At 41.0% G+C, this 17,261-nt stretch overlaps 5 protein-coding genes across 5 annotated transcripts; 2 read left to right on the top strand and 3 right to left on the bottom strand.

Moving 5' to 3' along the window:
- Nucleotides 1–247: 247 nt before the first annotated feature.
- Nucleotides 248–2,044, bottom strand: LOC137956779 (DELLA protein RGL1-like). Its single transcript, XM_068804401.1, has one exon. The coding sequence runs from the start codon at nt 2,042–2,044 to the stop codon at nt 248–250; it is 1,797 nt and encodes a 598-aa protein (XP_068660502.1).
- A 2,628-nt stretch (nt 2,045–4,672) lies between these two features.
- LOC137956605 (ubiquitin-conjugating enzyme E2 32) lies at nt 4,673–7,833 on the top strand. The gene is made up of 5 exons (XM_068804159.1): nt 4,673–4,919; nt 5,497–5,628; nt 5,715–5,799; nt 7,064–7,227; nt 7,317–7,833. Exons 1-5 carry the CDS (start codon nt 4,809–4,811, stop codon nt 7,743–7,745), a joined length of 921 nt encoding a protein of 306 aa, XP_068660260.1. The 5' UTR covers nt 4,673–4,808; the 3' UTR covers nt 7,746–7,833.
- Nucleotides 7,834–8,105: 272 nt separating this feature from the next.
- On the bottom strand, nt 8,106–8,980 carry LOC137956775 (uncharacterized). The gene is made up of 2 exons (XM_068804398.1): nt 8,630–8,980; nt 8,106–8,588 (listed from the first exon to the last, which is right to left on the bottom strand). The coding sequence occupies exons 1-2, from the start codon at nt 8,888–8,890 to the stop codon at nt 8,106–8,108; spliced, it is 744 nt and encodes a 247-aa protein (XP_068660499.1). The 5' UTR covers nt 8,891–8,980.
- Nucleotides 8,981–10,561: 1,581 nt separating this feature from the next.
- Nucleotides 10,562–11,992, top strand: LOC137956573 (probable WRKY transcription factor 69). The gene is made up of 3 exons (XM_068804115.1): nt 10,562–10,854; nt 11,023–11,160; nt 11,345–11,992. The coding sequence occupies exons 1-3, from the start codon at nt 10,778–10,780 to the stop codon at nt 11,859–11,861; spliced, it is 732 nt and encodes a 243-aa protein (XP_068660216.1). The 5' UTR covers nt 10,562–10,777; the 3' UTR covers nt 11,862–11,992.
- Nucleotides 11,993–13,693: 1,701 nt separating this feature from the next.
- LOC137955977 (ATP-dependent Clp protease proteolytic subunit 5, chloroplastic-like) lies at nt 13,694–17,219 on the bottom strand. Its single transcript, XM_068803228.1, has 9 exons — nt 16,874–17,219; nt 16,645–16,770; nt 16,425–16,542; nt 16,245–16,337; nt 15,844–15,889; nt 15,670–15,742; nt 14,490–14,524; nt 14,293–14,381; nt 13,694–14,173 (listed from the first exon to the last, which is right to left on the bottom strand). Exons 1-9 carry the CDS (start codon nt 17,005–17,007, stop codon nt 13,970–13,972), a joined length of 918 nt encoding a protein of 305 aa, XP_068659329.1. The 5' UTR covers nt 17,008–17,219; the 3' UTR covers nt 13,694–13,969.
- Nucleotides 17,220–17,261: the final 42 nt, after the last annotated feature.

Genomic DNA, 17,261 nt, shown 5'->3' with positions numbered 1-17,261 from the left:
ATCACAAACGGACCGAAGCAGGTATACAGAAACTAAATCGATCAAATTCGGAATTTAGATCGAATTGATCAGAGGGTAACTAGAAGTTAAAATATTGGCTACATCAAAGACTAAGTAAAGCTCCTGATCCCGTAGTTTCATGGGATCATGATCAATACAATAAAAAAACCCTCCTGGTATAGTTATTTTTCGGACATTGATGAGTTACTGATATTCACATCCGCCATTAACGAAGCTCGCTCTTCTCTCATCTGCGCTTCCAAGCAGAAATAAAGTGAAGGGGAGTGCCTTTCCAACTAATAATCAAACTTTTCCCGTTCACGTCGATGGTGCAAGAACTGCAAGTGGGGAATTTCTTAACGATCAGCTCCGCCTGGTAGAGATACATCTGGTTCATTTCCACCTCCATAAATCCATAACGCGAGAAGAAGGATCTCCATACATCAATTCCCACATGTCGTATGATCCTCTCGCTCCCCTCAGTCGCTACCATACTGCAGATGCCTTTGGAAAGGAAATCAGCTTCGACGGACATCCTGTTTGGGTCATTTCTGTCCATGCAGGTGTCCAAGCAATCGAACCATGCGCTGAAGAAGAAGAGACTTTCGATGAATCGATTGTTGAAGGAGAGCGAGTTGTGATTTGCCTCCACTTCTGTGACCACCATCAAGCAGGGTTTCAAGCTCCTGATCACCCTCATCGTATTTTCCAGGCTCTCGGGCCTCACCATCATGGTGCTTAGTACAGTTGAAGCGTAGACCACCACTGATTCCTCCGCCTCCACCTCGAACATGTCCTCCTTTAGGTCTTTCATGTCTGAGACGAAGACTTCCTTGAAGACGAAAGGTAAATTAAAGGTCTGTGAGAAGCTTATCAAACGTTTGCCCGTCCTTGCTATTTTCTCCCTGGATGCGCCAACAGCGCTGATCTTCAGCAGCTTCACTGGGTAGGTCACCCTGTCTGCAAGAGCCTGCATCAGGAGAGTCCATTGAACTCCAATTCTGATAGCCAGATCGACCAAATGAATCTTCCTCGATGTCGCCACCGAGTCCAATATGGCTTGGATTTCAGTACACTGCATTGTGAGTGAGAACGGGAGGGATTGATGGCAAGCCAAAAGAGCAGGGTGAGGGTCGTTCATCAAATCCTCGATATCTTCACCCCATTTACCTCTTCCTTCCAAATCCTTCCATGAAATTCTTCCCGTTTCTCTGTCAATTCTCTCGCGCAAGGCATCAGCGAAGTAGTAGACAACGCGTTGGACTGGATTGCCCACATCAGAGGACAAGTAATAGCACTGGGTGAGCAGTCTGCTTGCTCGATCGAACTGTTGGTTGCCAACCTTCTCGGCGGAAGCTAGAAGGAGCTGGGCTAGCTCCACGTCTTTGATTTCTTCCTCTGTAAGACCCGCAAGCGATGTACCAAATGGGTGCCGTAGCATCGAGAGATCATCGTCCTTAACCGAGGTTTGGATGTAGTGAGCGCCGGCGACCCTCATCACATCTTCCGTCGACAATTCTCCACCACCTGCAGTAACAGGCGAAGCCACTGGAATGCTAGATTCTTTCATATTTTCCCTGCTGATCTTGAATCTCTGCTGGGCAGTTCTGTAGTTATTGAGAAGCTCCAGTGATGCCAAAAATATTGAATTACTCTTCTCCTTCTTGGGTTCCAGTATCTCCCATGGTTCCGCGATTACCGAATTCTGAGTGAAACTCGGATCAGATTTCAGCGTTTCTGGTTCATGGATAGACTGAGCTTCTGGTGAAATCATATCAAATTGTATCTCATCAGCCAAGATGAACTCCGGATAAACTTGCTGGTCCTTCGATGGCAGCATTCCTTTCTCGAACAGGTTGTCTTGATTGAAACCACAAGCAGACCAGAGATGATCCACTTCCGCCCATTCTGGAGTTTCCATGAAATGGGTTCGTTTCCCTTGGCCACTCTCCTCTCTTTGCAGTCCGCCCAAGGAGCTGTAACTATAAGCATCTAGAGCTCCCTGAAAATTGAATGGATCGAAAGAGACCAGAGAGTTCGACATCTCGAAATGGGAACCGACCAACTGACTGAGAATCTTTAGAGATAAATATAAGTTTCCTGATCTCCTCCCACTAGAGAGTTGAACCAGTCTTTCATGGGCAAAAAAACGAGAACCGATATAAACACCAACAAATTCGTCTGTAAATTTCGTAATCGAGCACTAGAAACCGACAACTAGATAATCGCTAGGTAGTCTAAGATAATCAAAAGCATACAACTCGACGCAATTGATATCAAAATCAATTCGTAATATTTTATCAATTTCGAGCTTCTAATTGATTTGTTTGTTGTCTCAAAACTACAAAAGACAACCAACCTTTATCTCATCACCCGGTGATGGAGATTTCACCACAGCAAGCATTCGAGCCACTGGGTTCAGCTCATTTGCAGACTTTGTGGTAAAAAATCTCATAAAATATGCAGCGCCGACAGAAGGCGAAAGATTTGAGTTGATATGTCGATGCTACCGATTGGCCTGCAACCGTAGCAAGTTCTTGATTTATTTTTTGGCCTGAATTTGGTCGAAAGGAGGTAGACAACTGCAACTACAAGAACGAATCTGGACAGAAATTAATGTTAATAAATGGGGAAAAAACAACAACCAAAGCCAAGCAGATGAACAAAGCAGTAACTCCAATGTCCACTTCGTTGATTTAACAACATTCAAGATACGGGAACAGTCTTAAATTTCAACAGACAGCTTCTATCCTAATACAGAAAATCTATAGAAAAAGTACATGCACCAGTTGCAGACAAAAAAGAAGGAATGAAGCATAGGAAACACAGAATATGGAGCAGCTAAAAAGCCGCAGGCCTGCAATTCTACAACTGGAACTCCGGCGAAATGTTTCAACAAGATGGCAGGAGATTTGTTTTCTTCCAGGGACTTATTTGAATCTCATCGGCTCTGTCAAGAATCATCAAATGAATATTTCATCTGATAATATGGTTGAGCTTGGCATTTACAGGCTCTGGAACGAATATTGAGTAAATGAAGCCGAGCCCTGGTCAAGCCTACTCATAACAATCCTCTTACAGTTCAGAGTTTTCAGACTTCACATTAGCTTTCAGCATTAACACGTATCCATGAGACATTTTCTCCCATAAAATATAAGAATTTGACTATTATTATTTTTAAAAATAGTTAATAAAAAAAAGAATTTGATCATTATCTAGTAATAATAATGGTTAAATTCTCATTTTCTTTTATAGGGATTCCAAGCAGACCCTCAGTGTACTACATGGAAAAGGGAGGTGGTGGTATTTCCTCTCCAATCTACTATCCCCAAAGGTGGAAGGCTAACTTGCAAGAGGGCAATGGTGTCCTGGTCCCACCAATGAGGCAAAACCTTTCTTACTCTCCCATTATCCTTAAGAGGGGTTGGTGACCTTCCTCCCCAAGCCCATAAACCTAGAAAGGGGGGGTCAATAGGGTTGTGTGCACTAATGCTAATTTTAAACTTTGTATTATTGAACCCACCTGTAATTCTCTTGTCAATATGAAAATCAAAGTTCACACAAGGACTGTAGTCATTTATATAATATTTCGCAATCCAAACTCAAGTTGTTATGTCGGATCAAAAGGTTTGTACCTTGGAGTTGAATCCACTATAGCAAAGCCTAATGACATCTACCTCACAATGGCCATAAAGGCCAAATTACTTGTTATCCATATAGAGACTTATATCAGTCAATTGTCCACACCAATAAATTTAAATAACACACCCTCACAAAAACGTACAACATATTAGACGCACTTGCCTAGACTCATACTTCAGATCTTTAGCACCAAACTATGCTACACAAACATAAACACACAAAGGGATTTACCCGATAGTTCACTACGTTACATAAGCCTAGACCCATATAGGGATTTCTATGGCTTATTCGCCTACACAAACATAGACCAATACAGAGGTTTTTACCGCCTTCTTATATACTGCCATAGGGACTTTATAAAATATTTGAGTTGGGGTTTGGGACTTACCTATAGAAGTCTTGTCCAAAATACAATCACAAAGATTACTTACTAATTTACAATTAAACACACTAATTGATACTTATATAGACTAATACGATAATAGAACACAATTCAAATTTATAGCCCAATCTCAATGTAACTTATAGTTGTAATAACAACTCAAGATAGCAAATATTACTCATTTGAAACTCATATTACTCATATTTGGAAGAGAGGGAAACTCAAGCAAACTTTTAAAATTTGAGAAAGTTTTTTCTAATTGAAAGAGAGAGAGAGAGAGAGAGAGAGAGAGAGAGAGAGAGAGAGAGAGAGAGATGTTGAACTTAAAATATGGAAGAGAAGCTTGAGAGAGTTGGAGAACAATACTAGTGGACTTAGACGTGGACTTCTATAACAACTACTATATGTAAGTTGCTCTGATTACTCCCAAAATGATTAGGCAAAGCTAGGAGGTCTCTTTCCCCTAGAGTAGATTCTTGTCAAATCAAATGTCAACACGTCAGATAATCTAGTCATCGGACTTCAACGGAGTCAGCAACGCAATCTTATCCGTCAGGTCTCCGACTGAACTCCACGCGTCCCGCATCCCGTCCCACAGCATTGTCTCTGCCTCTTGTACCTATTTTAACTTTTCAGTTTCACCTCCGAGTCGTGGCTTTGTCGATTTCGAAGCGATATCGTATCGCTTCCCATCTCCGTTATATCAAACTTCCCATCGTTATCTGCCATCGCAGGCTCCAAATCTCCGCCGCGGAGGTTGCGTCGAAGCTGTTTCTGTACGGACATGGCGGAGGAACGGTACAATCTGAAGAATCCGGCTGTGAAGCGGATACTTCAGGAGGTGAAAGAGATGCAATCGAACCCTTCAGATGATTTCATGAGCCTTCCTCTGGAGGTAACATCATATGGTACCCTCGTCTGTTATTTTTTCTTCTGCTTGTAACATGTAGGCTTTAACTTATTGGGTTGCGACTTTGGATTAGAGGTTTACTGGCTTTCTGTGTTTTCATTTAACTATTCGTGGAACGACTTTTGGATTTGGTGGTTGGGTGTGTGGGCTTCGGAAGTTCGATTGATCCAAAACGATGTCTGTCACGGGAGGAACTAGGTTTCGGTTTTCCGTAGCTTGTGTTTGTATTTTGACAGTTGGAAATACCGCTTCGATCTGATTATCTCTGTTTGTATTTTGGGAACTTAACTGTTTTGAAAAAAACACGCCTGAGTTTTGGATCCATTAAATGATTTAACCGATTGGCCTTAATCATCTTTTTTTATGGAAAATTGTAAATTTTGATCCCCTTAATTTCCATTCATTCCCTGTCCTAAATCCATGTTGTATGAAATACTTTTAGTCTAAATGTCTGAAATAATCTTTTTTTAGTGGGAAAAAAGTCTCAAATCTCTTTGTGTATAATTTTCTTGCTTTAAATCCGTCTTTGGTGGTGATAACTGAGATTTTACCGTGTATTCAGGAAAATATATTCGAGTGGCAATTTGCTATCAGAGGCCCTCGTGATAGTGAGTTTGAAGGAGGAATATATCACGGACGGATCCAGCTGCCTGCCGAATATCCATTCAAGCCTCCGTCATTTATGTTGCTAACGGTATTTACTTATGCACTTAATGTTTAGTCACAAGGATACGATTACAGGTCATGAAGTTCTATTTTGGCATTTTTGTTCCTTTGCAGCCAAATGGTCGCTTTGAAACTCAAACTAAAATTTGTCTGAGTATATCAAATCATCATCCTGAACATTGGCAACCTTCCTGGAGTGGTAAGGTTTTTATTTTGAACTTTTTGTTTCATGTATACTCTCTGCATTTTATACTGTGCAGTAAAGTTTTGAGAAAGTAGGTTGCAGCATGTATCACTTGGCATAGGGAATGTTAGCCAATTCCAACATAGTTGGACAAGGTCATGAATGATGATGACAAAGGATGATCTTGGGCGAAAGTTCTTGACTTTATTTGTGTGGGAGACTAAATTGTTCTTTTATGAATAGAGTGCCAGATTGAGTAGTATTACTTGTTGGTTTACTTGTATTTTTGCTTAAATTCTCTAGAAACACGTCTTTCCTGTTTGATCATTGTTCTCACTCTGTGACTTTTTGGCTTTGTCACAATTTGCTGTCCCATTAGGGGTGTACTAGTGAACAACTTGATTCATCAACCGTGATCCTTGTGGTGCAATATGGCCTGCACATAGGGGAAGTCTTCCTCTCACTCTCTCCTGGGATTGCCTGCTTCTTGAACAGACCAGAATTTTATTGGCGGATTTGCTTGATTCTTAGTTGTTGGAAGTTCTCTATGAATGGTCAATCATCCATGATGGGTGGCAGATCTTTTTTTCTTTTGTTTTTTAAACGACTTGCCTCCCTGCAATTCATAGCACCAAATATTCATAGTCTACTCTTTTGTCTGGTTTGTAGACTATACGAGCATGGTGCCACAGAAATATATTTTTGGTTCCTCTAGATTGTCTACTAATGGCACGTGTGTCATATGACAGGGTAATCGAAATGACATCCATTCCTTTGGTGATAAATGTAAATGCACTCATGCTACATGAATGCATCCTGTGGTCTAATGTGCAATATGTCAGTGCTTCTTGAGGTTGTAGTTGAGTATGATGCTTTTTTGTGTATAGTACATACGGATTTAAGTGTGCCACCAAACATTTTATAGTCTGTTCTTCATGTCTTTAATGCAAAAATTATATGAGCATGGCATGAGATAGTAATTGTTTGTGCCATCGAATTGCTGTTTCATGGTCCTTGTTATATGATATGAGCTGGACAAAAAAGTATCACAATTAGTTTTTCGTAGATGTTCACGTAATAAGCTTGGATGCAGCATATTTATGTGTGCTTGCATGTACATAGGCACAACCTATCCTATACTGATTGATGATTGAGTTACTTTGTATCTAATATGTTTATGTGTGGTTACTTGTGTACTTGTTGACAGTTAAACTTCTGTTAAGTAAATCATATTTAAGAACATCTGAAACCAAGCTACTTTGCCATTTCCTGTTTGCAGTACGTACTGCTTTGGTGGCACTTATTGCCTTCATGCCCACTAATCCAGATGGAGCACTGGGCTCTCTCGATTACAAGAAAGAAGAGAGACGGGCTCTTATCATCAAGTCACGGGAAGCTGCCCCAAAATTTGGAACACCTGAGCGGCAGAAGCTGATCAATGAGGTTTTGCGTTGCAGCCCTACTTTCAATTCTTTTATCATGTAAAAGATTATGTACCATCAGAAGTGACTCTGTTTTCTTTAACACTGCAGATTCACCAGTGTATGTTGAGCAAAGCTCCCCCAGTACCCCAACTGAGCTCAGCTTCTCCAGCAGAAGAGGTTACAAGTAATGAAGAGGGAGAAACCCAGGTAAATCCTGAAAATATTGAAGCTATAGCAGCAACTGAGCATCCTAATCCATCAGAAGCAGAACCAATAACTGTAGAGGATGTGCGGGAGGTCCGAATGAATGCTGATGCAGGACCCTTGCACGTAAGTTTTAGTGCTGGTTTTCAGTTGACAAGAAGGTCGACAGCCGAGTCAAGTGAGCAGCCTCCAAGCCCTGAGACTCGTGTTCAGAAACCCGATGATCGCTTATTTACATGGGCTGCAGTTGGTCTGACGATTGCAATTGTGGTTCTCTTAGTGAAGAAGTTCATGAAAGCCAATGGCTATACCAGCCCTGTAGATGGTCTGTAAATGTATTTTTTTTATACTTCTTCCTACAATACTTTGGCACAGTGAGGCCAGTTTCTAAAAGGTAAATAAGATTCGGCATTATTGTCAACTAATATTGATTTCTGCTTACTACATAGACCACAAATAAGCTGTGTTTGCCCGATTTAAGCAGACAACTAAGTATAATATTACTTGGTAGAGGGATGATCCAATACGACAAGCCACCTCACTTTTCCTGCATTATCTGTGCCTGATTATTTTAGTGATTTGCCATTTTCATGGACATGATCTTTGCCATCAAAGAACACAGAAGAATCTTTACATATCAGATACAGAAAAGATAAAAAAGATTGAATTTTAAGAGATCCAGAGTAGTCTGAGTTAGACCTTTTCACTGCTATCAACACATTCGACAGTGTCTCCAACCATAACGAGCTTCACCACCCACACCAAGCCCTTCTCAAGCCTCACTACGCCCATCACAACCGTGATGTAATACAAGCTCAAACAGACGATATCTGTAATCTCGATCGCCACCCCTACCTCTTTCTTTACTCTCACCGCCGAACCCAAAATCTCCAACTCATCCCTCAACCTCCACCACCAGACCACACCGAAAGCAGCTCCCGTCACCCCCCTCTGCGCCGCCGTCTCTTCTCTGTTCTCCCCATAAACGGTATCGTCCACCACAGGTCTCACCACTAGTCTCGACCAGAAAAGCGTCATCTCGTGCAACTCAACGAAAAACAGAGCCCGCTGCGCCCATGTCAGGCTGCCTTCGCCGGCCCCAACCAGCCATACCCCGGCTGCGATAGTCGCCTCAACGCCTGTTCCAACGCACAACTGTAAGACCCCTAATGCCGTTCACGAAAGGAGGAGGTTTGGTTGAATATCTCGTCCTGTGAGAGTGTGGAGAAGGGCCAGTAGGCAGATAGTGAAGACGAATAAGTGAAGCAGAGCGGGTTGAACTCTACGAGGAAAGAGATGATGGTGGAGGATAGAGTCGGATGGGGAATGAAAGGGAGAAGCTGACGGGCGGTGGAAAGCCTAGCTAGAAAGAGAAGGGAGAGAGGAAGAAGAAGGCTTAGAATGGCGAGAGTGAAGAAGTAAAAGGAGGGCAGCATTACGGTTCTGCTCAGCGTCTCTCCTTGTCTCCATTTCTCCATTCTGTCAAAATCAACGACGATTGACGTCTCTTACATTTGCAAAACCAGCGGAGATCATGAATATAGACGAAAGATTGAGGTGGTGTTCAGCACGACTCCAACCTCTACATGGTTGGTGAAAATTGAAACAGAGGGCATCGATATCATGGGCGCATGACACTGTCCATGCGTCTTCTTACCAGAAAATTCTCATTATAATTTCATACGAATAAACCCACTTGATGATATTAAATAGAGGAGAAGCATAGAAGCCTGTTCAATTATATAAGAAATCTGGGTAATCAGACTTGAAGAACACATTTGGACGCGTTTTGGAGAAACACAATTGCCGGCCGTCAACTGCAAACCTGGTTCTCAGTTACAAGTGCTGCTCGAGTATGCGAAGGTTCCTGAAACCACAATCTTTTTTACATCTCAAGGAAGCCGGAGATCTTTCCACTGTCACGAGGAGATCAGAAATCGAGTTTAGATTTGCCAATCCATATATCAAGTACTAATCATTTTCTTTGTTTAAATTGGAAGGGATTAACTCCAATGCAACGCAAATTAACAAATCTGGTTGAACCATTTGGGAAGGAATTAATCTGATCCGAAAAACCTAGTTGATGCAGGCAACATAGAAACATGAGGCTTCTTATCTGTGCTCCTCACCTGGCTTCCTCTCAATCCATCGTCTTCATCTCCCATGTATTCAAAAATAACAAAACGGGGGCGAGCTTCTCCTTCCCATTCTTTCTTTTACAACAAGAAAGCTTTATACTATTTCATTCTAGATTGAGTAAGGTGAGAAAGACGACTCCCAAGATTCTGGGATAGAACTGATCACACTGGTTTCACTTTCGGCTCACGATCGAACATATTGAGATTGAAAAATCTCGACCTTAATTTGTTATATTTAATAAGCAGTATGCCAAGATTGAACTCGAGTCAAATTAAAACTGAATTTAACGGAGATCAATGGTACAAATCGCCTATTAAAAATTCAACCTCCGTTTCTCCCTTATCCATGTCTCTTCCAAATAACTATCTACTCATACCGTACAAGCACAGGTAGCAGAAAGCCTGAAACATTATGGCGTCCACTGCAGTTGTCTTCTTCAGTACTCTGCAGCAGGCAGGACCACTCGATAGTCGAAGATTCTGCAGCCTCCCTTGTGTTTATCCATCACCTTCTCCTGTTACCCCTTCTTTTCATCAATTGATCCATCGGAAGACGAAGACATTGAAAGCTTCCCCCGTTCATTGAACATCGCACCAACGACGAATTTTCCTACAAGGTTCCTGCCCTATTCCCCTCTTGCCCTTGCCGGCATCTGCACGACTTCTTTTCCCCGTAAATTCACGTACACCTTATCGTGTCCTAACCAGAACCAAATTCAGAGTCCACCATTAAATGGATCATTGAGTAATAATATCTCGGAACAGTAACGGGTTGCGAACCGGAAGTTATTGAGGTACTTCGTCGGTCGGCTTGAGTTAGATTTGCAGATTTAAATACCATTTATTAGCTTCTGGTACGTACGTTCTGTAGCTCTCTACGCTGTAAATAGAGACGTCTATTGGACACTGGGGAAGAGGAGTTGTGTATTCGTGTGAGTGGAGTGGCACTGCTTTTATGATAAAATTGATATTTATTGCTCGTCGCCTGCGATTTTTTCTAACTTTATTAAGGAGTGAAACGAAAGAGGGACAGCAACTTGGCTTGTCATATCTTGCTATCTATCTTCTTAATGGCTTGGAGATGATTCGTGTCCGTTTCTCTGGAACTTCTTCTCTATAACGCTTCGTCTTCAACTCCCACTTTTTATTTCTGCTCTTTTGGGTTTGATTCGACCAGTAGCGAGGAGAAAGAAGTTACAGCCGTATCGGGTACGTAGCCGACAAACAATGGATAACCCCCGCGAAGAACTGGAGTTGAAGTCTTTGAATGAATCTAAGACGGATCATCAGGTCTCTACAAAGAGGTACCCGATTTGCTTATGTTTGTTGAAAATTGATCCCTGTGAAATTATCACAGGCATTTACTGTAATTTGTCTCTAAGAAGTTCTCTTTCTTCTCCGGATATGTTCTATAAGATCTTCTGTTCTGGTTTTCGCATTGATTTCTTTTTGTGGAACTCGTCTGTTAACAGGAAAGTTTTACAAAAAACGGTGGTGACAATGACGATCGAAGCAGATACTGGGAAACAAAAGGGTGAAGGACCGCCTTCGGATCTCTGGTCTTGGAGGAAGTACGGGCAAAAACCCATTAAAGGATCTCCTTATCCAAGGTGATTCCAACTTCTGGAATGAAAAGGATTTCATTCTTCCTTTGCTAAGATTTCAGTCAGTTGATGATAATAATAAACTGCTTTCTCGTGTCGAATGTAATTCTCAGATGGAAAAACTTTCTGCATTTCTGATGAAAGATCGCCTGTACATCTATGCAAACTTATGGATTCTCCATGACTGCAGGGGCTATTACAGGTGCAGCACCTCAAAAGGCTGTTCAGCCAAAAAGCAGGTGGAGAGATGCAGAACAGATGCTTCAAAGCTCATAATCACCTACACTTCCACCCATAATCATCCGGGCCCTGATCTTCTCTCAGACATAACCAAACAACCTCATCAAGAACAACCCAACCAAAGCCTCGAAGCTCATCTACCAAATCAACCCATTGTCAAAGAAGAAGATTTGTCTGAGAAGCTCTTCTTGCAGTCTGCCATGAACGATTCCCAAGAGATCACGATCCAAAGCGATAACGCTTTAACTATCACTGCAGGGAGCACCCATGAAGACCATTTGAGCCTCCTGTATGATGAAGCACCTCTCTCCTCCTACCCCAACATCATCAACTTCTCTTCTCCCAAACTAGAAGAAAATGACTTCTTCGATGAACTTGAAGAATTACCCATCTCTTCGTCATTCACAAGCTGGATGAGGAGCAGTTTCTTTGATGACAGGATCTCTTGCTCGTCACTGTCAGCTTAGTTTATCATTGTAGCATAGCTCCCGCACTCCCTGTAATTTACCTTTATTTTTCTCAGGAATCATCCCTCTTGTGTAAGATATGAGAAGAAAATGAAAGTGAAGAAAGCTGTAGAAATTTTAATGGATAAACCCTTTCTTCGCGATGATGAACTGATTTTTTACAGAGAGGGAGGTAAAGTTGGTGGAAGGAGCTGCAGTGGCTGCTGGCTACTGATGATGTGGCTGTTTTGGACGATCTTCTTGTCATCTTTTACCACTTCGTCTTCGTACACGATTCGTTTCCACTTTCCAGGATCAACTCCCCTAAAAACGCTTCCTGTACTAAAATCAGGGCAGCAGCAGTAACAGAACACCCACCCAGGAACGCCAACAAGATCACATCAACTCCCTGATTAGGCCCACAATTCCACCTGTTTTTTTTCTTTTGTTCTCTCATACTATCGGAGGTGACTTGCACGCCAGTCAGTACAGAAAACGTTAAATGAGCTACAGTTCAGTTTTTTCATTATGGATGAACATTGGTTGTATCGCCAACTACCACCTGCACACTTCGCCATCTTGGCTACAGTCCACACTGTAGCGAGCTAGTTATGATTAACAGTTTGCCAGTCTGTTAAACTGGACAGGAACAGGATTCCCCTTGAAGAAAGAAGTAAAAAGAGTGAACTTCTGTAACGTTTTGCTCCTTTACCTTGAACGAAAGTCATTTCAGAAGCTAGTTCGTTTGTCGTTTGAGGACAACTTGTCTCTGCCATTAAACAAGCTGATAAACGTTGCTCATTGATCTTCAACGTATGAAGAAGGATTGATCCAATACAAAAAATGATTTGATATGGATTATATAAAATGCTATATCGACCTTCTAATTATGATCCTCTACTATCTCAGACATCTATAAAACGACTCAATATGTATCTTTGGAATTAATTTACATGCTTGATGAAATGGAAACCAGAGAGATGAAAAGATGTAAAAATGTTGTTTCTCTAATTAATTTTTTGTTAGTTATTGTTTATAGTGGTATCAAATCATGTACCTGTGTGTGGGTCATCATCACCTAACAAATTAAATTATCCAAGAAATTGAGCACAAAAGATTGGAACAGATATAGGACTAGCAAGCTATTGTCCAAACCAACTTTAAGATTCTGTCTTTCAAAAGCTAAAAAAGCCTAGTTGGGATTTGGGGGTTAAGAGTCAGTATAAAGCAGATTAAAAAAAAGTCACCACTAACTAATGGGTAGAGAAAAATCTGTGATGGTGGTAAAAAGAACAAAGGATTAAAGTGGTGCTTGCTTTATCCGGGGTTTGTGTTTGTTCTTCGAAAGTGGGCGTAAACGACAATACACGATCAGACATGTAAAAGGAGATATGGAATGATTATCAACAATTTAAAAAAGAAAAGTCCTGCCACAAAGTCCTGAGTGGCAGCACTTGGCTGAAATCACAGGGCTTTAGGCCTCGTTGAGTTCATGTTCTATTGAGAGGACGATCCCAACGTACACTTGTTCTTTTTTCTAGCAAAAGTGCTTTTATATCATCGTACCTTCCCATTTCAGGCCACCTCATGTTGATCTCATCGTTTCCTCTTCAGGTGAAGGGGGCATAGTGCCCTTCTCCTGATTACGCGACGATAGAGATGCCCTGTAAAGAGCAAGGCCTCCTGCTCTTCACTAGAGAGGGAGGGACAGCAGGCCTTCCATTCACCTAAGGCACCAAGATTATCTATCTGAAAGCCAACTGAGAGAGTGATTTGCATATAGTAATTAAAAGAACTTTGATTTTAGGGGAAGGGCTTGATAACCCATACATGGTACTGTTGGCAATAGAATCTACAGTGGGCTCAACCATTATATCATTTGTTGAATCTACTAGTTACAAGAAGCTGAAACAGCACTATCCAGAAGTTACAAAGTTTCGGGTAATTTTCAGTCTTTACTTCAGTTGAATGAAAAGGGCCTCCAACAGCAGCATTCACAATTTTAAGCAGCAAAATCTTTTATATCTCAAGATTTAGAAACTAATGTCTTTCAACTGAGCGTATACCTGGATGATGAATACACAGACTGAACTCATTTGGACCTCTGTGTAACGACAGTGTACTTATCCTTACTGATCCTCAGCAGCAGGTAGAGGTTGAAGGGCTTTTAGAGGGTTCACGATGACTCCATCTATCAGTCCATATTCTTTAGCTTCTTTAGCACTCATGAAGAAATCACGGTCCGTGTCCTGGTTTATCTGATCTAGACTTTGACCGGTATGGTAAGCAATATATCCATTCAGATTAGCCTTGTGATGCAACATTTCATTGGCCTGTGGAGCAACACCAACTTAATAATATGTACTATAAATTCAGGATCAGTGTCAGATACTTTTCCATAAACAAGACTAGTGACAATCCAATGCAACTGAACATATGAGAACTAGGGCACCTGGATGTCTATGTCAGTTTGTCCACCTTGGGCCCCACCAAGGGGTTGGTGAATCATGATCCTTGAGTTTGGCAAGCTGTATCTTTTCCCTTCATTTACATGATAAGAAAATAAGAAATGTTTTCATTCAGAGATGACAAAATTGTTGGGCTGAAGATGCTGAGGAACTGCATGCGTAACAGCTAAAAGTAGCTTACCTTTGGTCCCAGCACTGAGAAGGAATGCACCCATACTGTCAAAAAGCACCCAAAAGTAAAAAAATCAACATCTGATAGTCAGCACATTAACCAGCACAAATATGCAAATATATAAACATATTACTCCTCAATCAAGTGCATACATTGGAAGAAATACATGGACAAAATCAAACCAATAGGGCAAGAAACAAGTAGTATAGTAAAAAAGTCAAATAGCTCCAAATCCTAATTGAGTTTGCTGCTTCAGTAAATAGCCAAACTATGATGGACTTCTTTTAAAATCAAAATATCATGTTAGTCCTGAAATGTACAGTCTTGTGGAATTAGAGAAATACAAGAGGCATACGATAATCTGCAGTAAAAGATCCCAGTATGGGGAGTAAGACAGCTTGACCTCTATAGGGTTCTTGACAAACCTGTTACATGGGGCTCCTTTGTAATTTTCTTGTACATTTTTACTGGATTACCAGCAGACCTGCTTTATTCTATTAGTTGGAGAATGCACAGCTGTTATAAATGGTAATCATGGCCTAGGATTATAAGCGAGGGGATTACGATTCTCGGTGCTATTTGGGCTTCTCAAAAAATTGGTGGAATTCTCCTTGAGGAGAGAGATTTGGATGCTCTAATTACAACCTAGAAGAGTAATTCTCAATGACCATTTCCTCCAATTAATTGCTTTTATCACAAGCTTAATTTAGAAATGGAGCATATTCTATGGTGTGGTACTGTATGTAATTGAATTGGAAAAAAAAAGACCCATTGAAAAATGTTGAAAGTATAATCTGATCAGCCATGACCACCAAGTTTCCTATATCCTTTGGTTCATGCTTTTGATTCATGTTCTTATTCAAAGACTCTTGCTTCATGTAACACTATCACTCTTTTTTTTTTTTTTTTTGAAAAAACACTATTACTCATTATTACTGCATTCCATACAACACGCTGTTAGAATGCTAACAAGTTCACATGTCTGAGTAACCAAATCCAAAAGCATTTCCAAGGAAGCATCTGGGATTTCACAAACCAACTTATTTTAGGTTATATTAAAAAAAAACAATTTACAGAAGTCTTCAAGCAAAACAAGGGAAAAAAGAGCTAGCTGTGGCTAAACAAAAACTGGAATTTTGAAAATTATATATTGATATGTTCATGAACAGCAAAGAATGTAAGACATTACCTCGCTGCAAGTCCAACACAGACAGTGGACACATCAGGCCGGATATGCTTCATGGTATCAAATATTGCCATACCTACAATGAAGTAGAATCCACATAAATGATAAAAAAAATACATGCCATATGGCCTAGATACTTCTAACTAACGAAAGCTCCACAAACAACATGTTTCTTACCCGCTGTCACAGATCCTCCTGGAGAGTTCACATACATGACGATATCCTATTGAGAAAGATCATGAAACAAAGTAGAAGACACCACTCAAAAACCATAATACATGGGTAGAAGGTGGGAAGAAATATTGTCTTAAAATTTCAAATCAAAGTTTCCATTGAAGACAGCAACATTTTTAATGCCTATCAAATATATAGCCTTCATTTTGGTATAGATATAATTACAAATTGAAATTAATTATCAATCCAACCACAACACTAATGGGGTCAAGCACGGATTTTCTTAGATTTGTTTCAGTTCCTCCAACACACAATCAGACCTAGTTATCTTCCCCAACATAATTTCGTGAAAAGAAATAACAAATTGCTTTTTTTCTGCAGAAAGGAAGTCTCAGAGAACCGACCTTGTTGGGATCAACAGCATCAAGGTAGAGAAGCTGCGCAACGATGATGTTAGCCATATCATCATCTACGGCTCCACCACACCGGATTATCCTCTAAAGATCGGCAAGGTCCGAGCACCGTGTTAAAATCAACAAACAACACTAAAGCCTAAAACTCAATAAACTGAACATAAACCTCACATGCTGAAATAACTGACTGATAACGCTCTGGAAGCGCTCTTGCACCATAGGCGGTGGTCCTTGACCTCCTGCAGCCTCCACCGGAAAGTAAGGGGAAGAAGGGACGTACAAATCATCCCTAAGCACAAAAAGGTAATAAAAGAAATAATAATAATAATAAAAATAATAATAATAACAATAAATGTCATGAAGAGACCGGGAAAAATCATTATGAGGTTACCGTATAGACCAAACCCCCCGTCGGAAGCTGCTATTGGGTGTCCTGTACTCGGCTGGAGAGGAATAAACAGCCTTCGTAGAAGTCAAATGTTTACTCCCACTATGAATAGACCAACTTCTGCAGCTCCTAGCATGGAATCAAATAAAAACAACGGAAAAGAGTAAGCAACAAGATTAGAGTAAAAAACAAAATAAAAAAACTAATTCCAGAAATGAGAGCGAAAGCGTACTTGGGATGAAGAGGTTGGAATGGCAGAGAAAGAACTTGATGCAGGGAATGGGCGGATGGGTTGGAAGAAGAAAGGGAGAGAGTATTGAGTTTGAGAGCAGATGCAGAAGTCGCAGCAACGCAAGAATGCGCCATTTGAGAAGCCCTAAGTTAATTGTACAAAGGAGAGGACAGAAAGTGGTGGAGGTGACTGGTGCTGTGTTTCAGCTGGGTTTCTGGGTTTCTCCCTTATCCGCCCGCTCCTCGATTGATGATTTTTTTTTTCTGTTTTTTTCCGCAGCTGCGGCGTCGGGAGGTAAGAGAGTGACCCATACAGAGGCGACTCCAGTGACAGATTAGGAAGCCTAGCTGCTGCGGTCACGGTAACGGACCCGCGGACTCATGATTTC

The sequence above is a fragment of the Aristolochia californica genome, unplaced genomic scaffold (genome assembly GCF_029961685.1).
Source record: "Aristolochia californica isolate CCGP_79_NKW_82.1479 unplaced genomic scaffold, dmAriCali1.0.hap1 SCAF_2, whole genome shotgun sequence".
Lineage (NCBI taxonomy): Eukaryota > Viridiplantae > Streptophyta > Magnoliopsida > Piperales > Aristolochiaceae > Aristolochia > Aristolochia californica.
Note: the sequence above shows the minus strand (reverse complement) of the source record. Positions and strands in the feature narration are given on the sequence as shown.

What these genes read in the sequence shown, in the direction of transcription:
- LOC137956605 (XM_068804159.1), top strand. Translation starts at nt 4,809, where the DNA reads ATGGCGGAGGAACGGTACAATCTGAAGAATCCGGCTGTGAAGCGGATA. An exon ending in TCATGAGCCTTCCTCTGGAG is followed by an intron (nt 4,920 to 5,496) that starts GTAACATCATAT and finishes CCGTGTATTCAG; the next exon opens with GAAAATATATTCGAGTGGCA. An exon ending in TTGGCAACCTTCCTGGAGTG is followed by an intron (nt 5,800 to 7,063) that starts GTAAGGTTTTTA and finishes TCCTGTTTGCAG; the next exon opens with TACGTACTGCTTTGGTGGCA.
- LOC137956775 (XM_068804398.1), bottom strand. Translation starts at nt 8,890, where the DNA reads ATGGAGAAATGGAGACAAGGAGAGACGCTGAGCAGAACCGTAATGCTG. An exon ending in ACTGGCCCTTCTCCACACTC is followed by an intron (nt 8,589 to 8,629) that starts TCACAGGACGAG and finishes CTCCTTTCGTGA; the next exon opens with ACGGCATTAGGGGTCTTACA.
- LOC137956779 (XM_068804401.1), bottom strand. Translation starts at nt 2,044, where the DNA reads ATGTCGAACTCTCTGGTCTCTTTCGATCCATTCAATTTTCAGGGAGCT.
- LOC137955977 (XM_068803228.1), bottom strand. Translation starts at nt 17,007, where the DNA reads ATGGCGCATTCTTGCGTTGCTGCGACTTCTGCATCTGCTCTCAAACTC. An exon ending in AGGAGGATCTGTGACAGCGG is followed by an intron (nt 15,743 to 15,843) that starts GTAAGAAACATG and finishes ACTTCATTGTAG; the next exon opens with GTATGGCAATATTTGATACC. An exon ending in AAACTGACATAGACATCCAG is followed by an intron (nt 14,174 to 14,292) that starts GTGCCCTAGTTC and finishes GTTGCTCCACAG; the next exon opens with GCCAATGAAATGTTGCATCA.
- LOC137956573 (XM_068804115.1), top strand. Translation starts at nt 10,778, where the DNA reads ATGGATAACCCCCGCGAAGAACTGGAGTTGAAGTCTTTGAATGAATCT. An exon ending in CATCAGGTCTCTACAAAGAG is followed by an intron (nt 10,855 to 11,022) that starts GTACCCGATTTG and finishes GTCTGTTAACAG; the next exon opens with GAAAGTTTTACAAAAAACGG. An exon ending in AAAGGATCTCCTTATCCAAG is followed by an intron (nt 11,161 to 11,344) that starts GTGATTCCAACT and finishes CCATGACTGCAG; the next exon opens with GGGCTATTACAGGTGCAGCA.